This window comes from Podarcis tiliguerta (assembly GCF_965153285.1).
Source record: "Podarcis tiliguerta genome assembly, chromosome: 3".
NCBI lineage: Eukaryota > Metazoa > Chordata > Lepidosauria > Squamata > Lacertidae > Podarcis > Podarcis tiliguerta.
The window spans coordinates 114,105,700-114,115,529 of NC_139536.1; the positions used below are offsets into that span (position 1 = coordinate 114,105,700).

Genomic DNA, 9,830 nt, shown 5'->3' on the forward strand with positions numbered 1-9,830 from the left:
ATGCACATTACAATGTTTTATTTTTGGCGCACACTTGTTGCAGGTGGCATCTCTGCCAGTTTTCATGTTATTTCAGTGGTTTAGTAATGGACTGCATAATATCATGGGACAATATTTAGATTTAAATCAAGGGCTGTCCCATGGGTGTAGCCAAGGGGGGGCAGGGGGGCAGCTGCCTCCCCATCAAGTAAAACAATAGAAATAGTTAGCTAACTGACCAATCACGTTGGTTCTGCCCCCAACAAAAGTCCTCCCCTGCAAAAAAATACTGGCTACACCCATGGGCTGTACCTGTATTAGGTGAGGACGTCCCACCCTGTGATTGCCAGTTTATATCAGTTTGGAGTCCCTTACTCAATTAGCAGAAACCAGTTTCAGCTTCCGCATTCTCTCTGTAGCCCTGATAGCTAAAATTTTCCTTATCTTTCAGTGAACACCCATTAATGATTGGTGGGAAGAACGAGGGAATGGGCTTAACCAGTGAACCTAAAGGACTGTTTTAATTCTGCAGGGCAGGCCCAGCATATTTTCCTGCCTGAGCCAAAGGACTTCCCATTCTATGTTGAGAAGTTGACCAGGCAGGTACTTGAATTTTATCAACACTGGTGATGGGGAAGCATCTTCCTCTGCAAGCTGAGGCTCCAAGCTGACTGAAGGGGTGCGGAGCAGGCCACAGTTCTGTCCCCCGATCCTAAGCGGCTTGAGGAACCTAATGTCCTTGCGCATCTGATTCTGAGATGTGGCCACAATAGAAAAGGCACTTCCTGCTCTTACTTCCTCTCATGTGACTTAAACCACATATTTGCATTTGAATGTTGAGGCCTTCAGCTCTTTTTCCAGTGCCCTTTACTTCTTAAGGTTTCTTTCTCACCTAAGCTTTGTCAGTAGCAAAGAAACTGTAGCATGGGGCTTACCCTACGTGCGACTCCTTAATATTTCAAGGTGCATGCTTACTGTGATGGCATCAAATGTTAGCAGCATGAAAGAGAGAGATGGTGCTCTCTAGGATGTTTCTACTCTGGCTTCAGAACCTGAGCAGAACTGTCTCTGAATCTGTACCTTAGACCTTACTTTAGGGTAAGGCCCTTTGCATTAGGGTCCCAGAACCAGCACAGGTTGGATTTCCCTCTCTCCAAATTAATTACTATCACACACACACATGCATGCATATGTACACCATTCAGTTATTCTGATGTTAAAACCCTATGAGTAACCTCAGCCTTTGATTTCCAACTCATATCTGGTTTGTGTTTAGGGGTAAGTTAAATTAGACAAGTGCTAGGTTAAAGGCAAGAAAAAGAGCCTAGAATAACCAGGAATTCTGTCTGGTTTCTCCCTCAAGGGTAACCTGGTGAAGACGGGGGGTGGGGGGCAGTGGCGTAGTGTGGGGGGTGCAAGGGGGGCCGGCCGCACCGGGCGCAACATCTGGGGGTTAGGGGGCGCAAATCCACGGGTTAGGGGGCGCAAATTACTTGCCTTGCCCTGGGTGCTGACAACCCACGCTACGCCACTGGTGGGGGGTGTCATTCCCTGGTTCTCAGTGGCCTCTGCATCCCAGACAGAGAAAGTTTCGGCCTTTCTTTCTTTTTCTTCTCTATGCCTCATGCAGGGTGCAAGGTGAGGAGAGCATATGACACCCAACATCTCCGTCTCTGAAACTAACATGATCTCCTCAGTATGCGCTATTCTGCATGCCTGAGCAGAAACTGTAACTTTTGATAATGTGTGTGAATCTGTTGCTTTGCTACTCGGCAGAGTTGAGGCGCGCATGGCAAGCTGCTTTGATAGAGAGATGGGTCCTTTTTTCGTTTTTTTAAAGGGCGAAAGCAGTACAGTTTCTCTAAAATTTCAAATGCCTTGTGCATTGTCACTCTAATAAATAAGAGCAAGACCACAGTTTCTGTGCAGTTCTGAGGACTTTTCTTAAAGCAAGATATGGATGTTGCATGTATTTATTTTTTGTTTAGTTATCATTTCCCACCTTTTTTTCAGATATATGTTGGGGAAAGGAGGAAAGCGGAAGTTTGATGAGCATGAAGATGGGCTGGAAGGCAAAGTGGTGTCTCCTACTGATGGTCCATCGAAGGTGTCTTACACCTTACAGCGCCAGACTATCTTCAACATTTCCCTTATGAAACTTTATAACCACAGGCCATTAACAGAGCCAAGCTTGCAAAAGACAGTTTTAATTAACAACATGTTGAGGCGAATCCAGGAGGAACTCAAACAGGAAGGCAGTTTGAGGCCTGTGTTCATCACCCCTTCACAGCCTCCAGACCCTCTTGGAGAAAACTTCCGGGAGGTTCAGCCTGCCTTTAGCCATCTGGCCTCCCCGCCAGTCCACCCCACTGACTCAGCAAGCACTACTGCGCCACTGGAGTCTTGCCTCACCCCTGCCTCTCTGCTTGAGGATGACACTTTTTGCACTTCCCAGGCTGTCCTACAAGATGGTCCTATGAAACTACCACCTCCAACGATCCAACCAGTAAAGGACAGTTTCTCCTCTGCCTTGGATGAAATTGAGGAGCTCTGTCCAACACCTACCTCCGCTGAGGCAGTAGCAGCTACAGCAACAGAAATGACGGTGTCTGATAACTCTAAAGAGAATTCCAGCGAATCCAGCATTCAGAAGTCCGAGGGAGTCCAGGAGAACAGAATAAATGAACCTAAACTGATGGACTCTTTACCTGGCAATTTTGAGATCACAACATCTACAGGTTTTCTTACAGACTTGACCTTGGATGATATTCTCTTTGCTGACATTGATACTTCTATGTATGATTTTGACCCTTGCACATCTACTACGGGGGCTGCCTCAAAAATGGCCCCCGTCTCTGCAGATGACCTCCTAAAAACTCTGGCTCCCTACAGCACCCAGCCAGTAACCCCCAATCAGCCTTTCAAAATGGACCTAACAGAACTGGATCATATAATGGAGGTGCTTGTTGGGTCTTAAAATATAGCAACTTTTTACAAAAAATGTTCCAGTATAAACACTTGGTAGTATTTTCACAACCTTCTCCCTTCTTACAAATCTACGCAGACAGACAGACACACACACACACACACACACACACACACACCACTTTGCATGCATCTTTGCTTGTCTTTTTCTAAAAAGGATCACACTAGTTTTTGCTTCAAGCAGAGTTGGAGTGCCTTCATCCATGTATGACCACTTTTAATGTATTTTTGAAAGTGGTTCCTCAAGGGAGACCTGAAATCCTGATATGGGGGGATGCATATTGTAAACAATATTAATATGTTTGACAAAAAAATGAATTGTAAAAGCTAAGCACAAGGATTATGTTGGGGAAAAGCTGTAAATTGCATGTGCATATTTGTCTATTTTTTCTATAAGTTTTACTGCAAGAGGTGAAAATATTATTTAGATAATCGCTGTAACTTTTTGGCATTTTAGCCCTGTCAAGGTTGACATAGCAATTCAGCCTTTTTAGAGGTATTAACTATTCCTCTTTAAATGTTGCATTTACATGGCTCTTAAAAGAAAAATACCTGCTACCCAAATTTATTTTATATTTTTGTACAGATTCTGCAATTTATGATATTGGGGTCTTTTCTTAAAAAAAAGGAAAAAAACAAAATCAAAAAACAAAAAGCTGTTTATACTCACACACAAAAAAGGAAATAGCTATTTTGGTAGGATTTGCTCACCCAGTTTCTGCATACACCTTCTGATGTATAAGAACTGCTTGTAGTTTTATACAGACTTGTAGTGTTTTCTATGTGTATAATGGTGCAAAGAGAAATTTGGATCAAATCATTCTAAAGTTGGCCTCCCAGAATCCAGACACACATGCTTGAAGGAAAAGGCCAAGGGCTCTTCCCTTTTAAAGTTTCACAAATATTTGCTCCCTACCGCGTACTACTGTGATTTTAACAAAAACCTTAGAGCCATGTCTATTCCAACACTGATGTCAAACAGTTGGCAGGAAATAGCTGTGAAACTTCATTCTGATTAAATTCCCTCTTCCTCCCTCCCTGCCCCACCCTAAAACGATCAAGAATGTTTTTTTTTAATCATGAAATGAAGCATTTAAAAAAAATTAAAATACTAAAACCTGACTTCTACCACATTCTTAACAGAAAATTAAGCATCCTTAAGCTCATTTGCTTGGGAAAGGCCCATTATGTGAGCTGGTCATGGAGCAAAAATTTAGGATCCAAATTAATGGCCTTCTGTGTGCTTAACTCTCTGTTGGATTGCAGCCATTGTATTTGCATCTAGTCTTAGAATGTCATGACTTAGTAAGTTGTAATTATTTTTAAATGGAACCACATTACAACAATGTGTCTAGCCTTTTTTTAAAAAAAAAATATTTTTTTTTGGCTGCATAAACTGGCTATGCTTGCTTTGAAAGTAAGTTACATTGAAGTCAGTGAAGCTTTCTTCCATGGAAATGTGTTTTGGGGTCTTGGGAGGAGGAAGTGGTGTAACGCGAATATACTGTATTCCTTTGAATTAGTCTTACCTTTCGCCTTTTCTTAGAACATACTCACTGTGTTAAGAAGTGATGGGGAAAAAAGAAAGAAACTTCAGTATTACTGCAGTGAAATCATCTCTTTATCAGCACTGGATGGACTCACTCAAATATCCAGTGCAGTCGGAACTGGAGCCTGTCCCATGGCGAACTCTTGGTGTCTTCTCTAGGGTTGGTTTCTTGAACTGACTGTGTTACCTGTTTTATTTTGACTCGACAACTGCAGCTCTCTATGCATGTCTCCCTCCCAACTGCAGTCTTCTCATTACAGCTATTGTTGCAATTCCCACCCCCTCTGTTTTCATTTGTGATGTACATTTATTTTAACGGAAACTTGCAATGTTTATCTATCATGCCTGTTGCTGAAATTGCTATGGCATATTAATTTTAAATGGTACTTAATTGAGTGCAGGTTACAAACTATATTGTTGATATGCATATGGCTTCTTTAGGAATAACTTTTATATTTATTTAAGAATTTTTAAATTATGTTTTATGTAATTTGGCCGTATTCAGTCAGTTCTGCTCACTTCTTGTAATGGATTTTAAAAATTGTGTCTTGTCTGCCTTTAAGAAGGCAGCTTTATAAAACTGGCACTTTAGAACTGGCCATCTCTATTTATTTAAAATGCATATAATGTATTATGTGGCATGCACACTCACATCCTCATTCCCTTACCAACCAACTTGGCAAATAGAGAATTGCTTGTCTGAGCTAAATGCATCGATTAAATCCCAATTCAGCCATTAGTTTTTAATATTTTGAAAAGTGTCACTCAGAGTGAAATAAGTGAAGTTTTGCTTATCATCAGTGGTGTGTATGGCAGAGGGCGAGCCACTCAAACTTCTAATGACAGGGTGTAATAACTCATTTAGATCCATGTATGCAGCTGGTGGTATATAAACCATAAATATAAATTAGCCGGTCACACAAAACCGTGCATTGGTGCAGTCTAGCCTTAACAATAACTCCAAAAAATTTACTAGCCCACGGCACTTTCTACTGGCCCATTGACCTATCCACATCTGCACTAGAATTGTGCAGCACCAGAGTAGTCTGAAGATGAAAGAGCCAGCTCACTTCACAGTTGTAGAACCTTCTCTCTGGGATTGAACTGTAGATAATGCTTCTGTGCCCCAGCCAAGTTACTAGTTACAGCTTTGGGTGTAGATATTGAAAACTGGAGAGTAATCACATGCATTACAGGCATGGCTCAGCAATTGCTAAACTTACTCCCAACATCTCCCTGCTGGTGCAATATTAAGTTCAGGCTAAAATCCATACAGTTGCAAGCATCATTAAGAAGAACAGCAATGTAAAATAAGTGCTTTCACCATTGTTAACATCTGATTCTACACTAACTTAGAAACAACTGTCCTCCTCTTTGGACTAGCTAAGAATTTAAACAAGTTCCATATGTTGGAACATCGTTTTTAGAGCAAAGCAGTAAGTTGTTTTTCAAAAACTGGCCCTTATATCCTGCACGGTGAATCCATTATAACTTTTGTAGCTGAAGTCTATCTTAGAACATAATTTGGAGCAAATGGGTGGCATATGTGACCAGGAAAAGCAACTTCTCTATAGTATTTTGTGTCCAAATGACCAAGTGTTTCTTATAATGCGTTGTAGCCCTTGAATATATGAACTGAAATAATGTCTACTCCTGGGTAGCCTTCTCCCCAGTGTGACTCACATTTCTTGAAGGGCCAACTTTTAACGGGCTATGATTTCTCTCCCCCCGCCCCCGAAGGCATGAATACTAGGGGATTTTTATTTACACTCATGTGCAATGAAGTTACAAGAAGAGAGCAGAATTTAAAAGAGCTTTTTTGAATCTGAAGTAATTTTTTTCCATTTTGTTTTCCATAAGTTATTTATTCCTCCTTATTTTTCCTTTTGTAAATATATTTATTTTATTGTGAAGCTAACAACATCTGGATTGTAACATGTACAGAATGTATGGTAGGAATGTATTCTCTGGTAGGAATGTAAATCCATACGAGAGGGGAATGAAAGTTAGGTTTGAAGAATAACTGGGTTCTATTCAGGATACATGTCATTCACAAGATTCTTCCCCCATTTATCTACTCCTCCCATTCTACTATGAGTAGATCTGGTTGGATAGAATTATGCAAAAGAAAAAAGAAAAAAATGGTTTATAGACTTAGTTATAAAAATTGAGCTGTTTTGTATTCTTGGTTACTTTTTAAAAGGGCCAGATCCTGTTTTCAGCAGCCAAGCATGGCCTTTGACACACCACCTTTGCCCCTTTAGAGACCATAAGCAATTTATTCTCGCACTGGTACTTGAGTCGGACAGGTGTGTTAGGGCAGCATAGTCTGAGGCACCTGAGTATGCTGGCCGATCACTGTAAACATGCACACAAAGACCTGGCACCTAGCTTACTGCTGAGCAGGGCACTAGCATAGTGAGAGAGAAGGTTTCAGCCAGCTTTCAAAGTGCACAGTTGAACTGGTCATTAGGATAAAACAGTCTGACCATGCAAGAAGAAACAATGAACGTCTCCAATTATGATCCATGAAAATTAGGAGTTGATTGTGTGGGTTATACCTTTGCTCAATTGCCCCTCAAATATTTTTAAAGTGTTTTAGAAGTGTTAGTTGGTTTTTTCATTTTTCCTTTGGCCAGGGAGTTTAACTGGGTGGGATGTACCAGCACAATCTATTAACAAAGCCGAGTGAGACTGGCCTTGGCGTTGCACCTAAAAGTTGGCAGTCCATTCCCTCTGCTTTTTGGACTAATGTAGTACAATCTGCTGCAAAAAGGCATGTTCAGACATTTTTGTTGCATTATTTACTTTTTAAAGGCTTTAAACATTTTAAACACATGTGCAGTACAGTGGTACCTCAGGTTACATACGTTTCAGGTTACATACGCTTCAGGTTACAGACTCCACTAACCCAGAAATAGTGCTTCAGGTTAAGAACTTTGCTTCAGGATGAGAACAGAATTCGTGCTCCGGCGGTGCGGCGGCAGCTGGAGGCCCCATTAGCTAAAGTGGTGCTTCAGGTTAAGAACAGTTTCAGGTTAAGAACGGACCTCCAGAACAAATTAAGTACTTAACCCGAGGTACCACTGTACTAGCCAGGGTGCTGATGAGTAGAGAGCACTATTGAAAGAAGCCTGCCATGGATCAGACCCAACATAGTTGAGTTTCCTTGGGTTTGCATTTACTTGCCCCGGCCATGGAGACCCTCCTAGGACAAAACTAATCAGGGGGAAGAGGAATACAGTGGTTTGGAGGCTTGCCCCCTGAATAGATAATGCAACTTGTAGTGACTTTGCTAGTCTTGCGAGTGCTGCATGGCTTGCAGAGATCAGCTGGCCAATATGTGAAACTGAGGGAGGAAACCTATGTGGGCAAAAATGGAGGCGTTTTCTGAACAAAAGCTGTTTTCAGGATATTATCACTAGTAAAGTATGAGCATTTGCCTTCATATGTTTTTTCTGCTCATCAAAGGAATTTGCTAATGCAAGTGCAGACAGTAGATCTTGTTAGGGCAAACATTAAAAAAAAACCAGACGCACTTTCCAGAGGTTTGCAAAAGTGTGCTTCAAGACAGGTTAAAGTAGTGCTGAGGAACATAACAGGCCTTCAGAAGTGCATTTTGTGCTGGTGTGAAACAAAACTTCTCCCTGCCCTCCCCACCTTTTAAAAAGATAGCTGAACGCCAGAAGGTTTCGCACATCACCTTTCGCCTGTCTTACATTACAGACCCTGAGTTTGAGAGTAAGAACTCACCAGCATTCCTGTTCCCGAGAGATAATCCAGGAACATAACAGTTCTAAGCACCCTCACTAAACTACAGTGCAGAGAGAAGTCATGCTAAACCATTACAAAGCCAATTAAGAGTTTGTAGATTTGCTGTGCCCTTGCTCCCAGGCTTCAGGTCCAAAGAACCACAAGTGTGTGCCAGTACGCTCTGAATTATCTCCCTGCCACCATTATTCCTTCTGCAGAATGGTTTGCCTGCTGGAAGAAGAGGTGAGTGCTTGGCCTCACTGTGTGCCTGGGCACCACTGGAGCCAGTGAGCCCTACGTCTGCAGGGACTTTATGGTGGTGGTGGTGTTTCTGACCATCCCAGCTTCCTGTGTGGGTGAAGATTCCCTCACACATTGCTCTTACTGACTGGTTGCTCATGTTTACAGCGAGATGCATAATACAATCGCAATTTTTCTAAAGTGACCAGTGTGAGAATAAATTGTACAATGTGCGATTTTCCTGATGTCTTACAAACCCTGACTGAAAAGTTTACAGTTAAAGAGAGAGAGAGAGAGCAGATGTAAATGTCCTCCCCTGAAAAATCATTTATTGGCTCTAGAATGTAATTGTGTGTGTCTCTCTCTAACAAAAACCCACAAGAAACACCCCCACACAAACAGTATCTTGCTTTTCTTGAACGTTACAATGCTTATAATATTATGGCTGAATTTTATTTTGGAAATTTTAGCTCATTTTATAGCCTTTTGTTTTTCAATGTTATGCTAAAAATAATCCTAATGCAAATTCTGGGTTTTGTTTTGTTTTTTTAAAAGCTTTTTTAAAATAAAAAAACACTTCATAAATGCTTAACAGTGTAATCCATACTAGACTGTCTGAAGGCAGAGATTCAGGGGTGAGGGGGAGAAAATATGTAAATAGTCTAACATGTTTGGTGCATGGTTATTTAAACAGGGCTTGTTTTTGCCAAAAAGGCTGTATTTTCTCTTCCCCCTCTCCCCACCCCCAAACCACAGACCTTAGAGCTGTGCCTTTTCTATGCAATATTGCAGACATATACATCTGAAACCAGATTACTGTATTCACTTGTAGGTATGAGCTGTAATAAACAAAACAAAAAACAGTTGGGCAAATTACATGGAAATGAGCAGTCTTACTTTTGTAGTTTTATATTATACAATAAACAGTTTAAAAAGAAACACAGCTGTCCTTGGTTCAGTGTTCAGTATTTTCATATAGTAGGAGTCAAAAGAGAAAGAAAGTGCCGTACTGTGTGCAAGAACAAAGGGGAGGAGTGGATGAGATTTGTGGATGGGAGGGGGGGTAGAACAGCCACAAATACGCCAAGGCGACTTCACTGCTGACTAGAGAGACTAGATAGGATTTACAGCTGATACTGTACCCAAGGATAGCTGTTTGCACCCATCTGACAATGGAGTGCACCTCCACGGGTGAAGTCAAGCTGCTGCCTTAACAGTGCCAAAGTGACCTCCGCCTGGCGCAAGCCTGGGCAGTGTGTGTGGAGGTCCTGGGCTGCCCAGACAACATGGATGTGGCCCAAAGGAAAACAGAGCAATAGGTTTG

General features: G+C 41.6%; 1 protein-coding gene across 8 annotated transcripts in view; it reads left to right on the plus strand.

Moving 5' to 3' along the window:
* SERTAD2 (SERTA domain containing 2) overlaps window positions 1–9,445 on the plus strand; it is a 141,505-nt gene extending 132,060 nt beyond the window's left edge. For 5 of the 8 annotated variants that reach the window (XM_083435443.1, XM_083435442.1, XM_083435440.1 and 2 more), the window contains 2 exons: window positions 1,993–2,938; window positions 4,511–9,445. In XM_083435443.1, the coding sequence (XP_083291569.1) occupies window positions 1,997–2,938; window positions 4,511–4,672 (1,104 nt within the window). In that variant the 5' untranslated portion in view covers window positions 1,993–1,996 and the 3' untranslated portion in view covers window positions 4,673–9,445. Of the gene's footprint in view, window positions 1–1,992; window positions 4,042–4,510 lie in introns of those variants that run through there. The other 3 variants (XM_083435447.1, XM_083435446.1, XM_083435445.1) reach the window with 1 other exon arrangement.
* The last annotated feature ends 385 nt before the right edge of the window (window positions 9,446–9,830 follow it).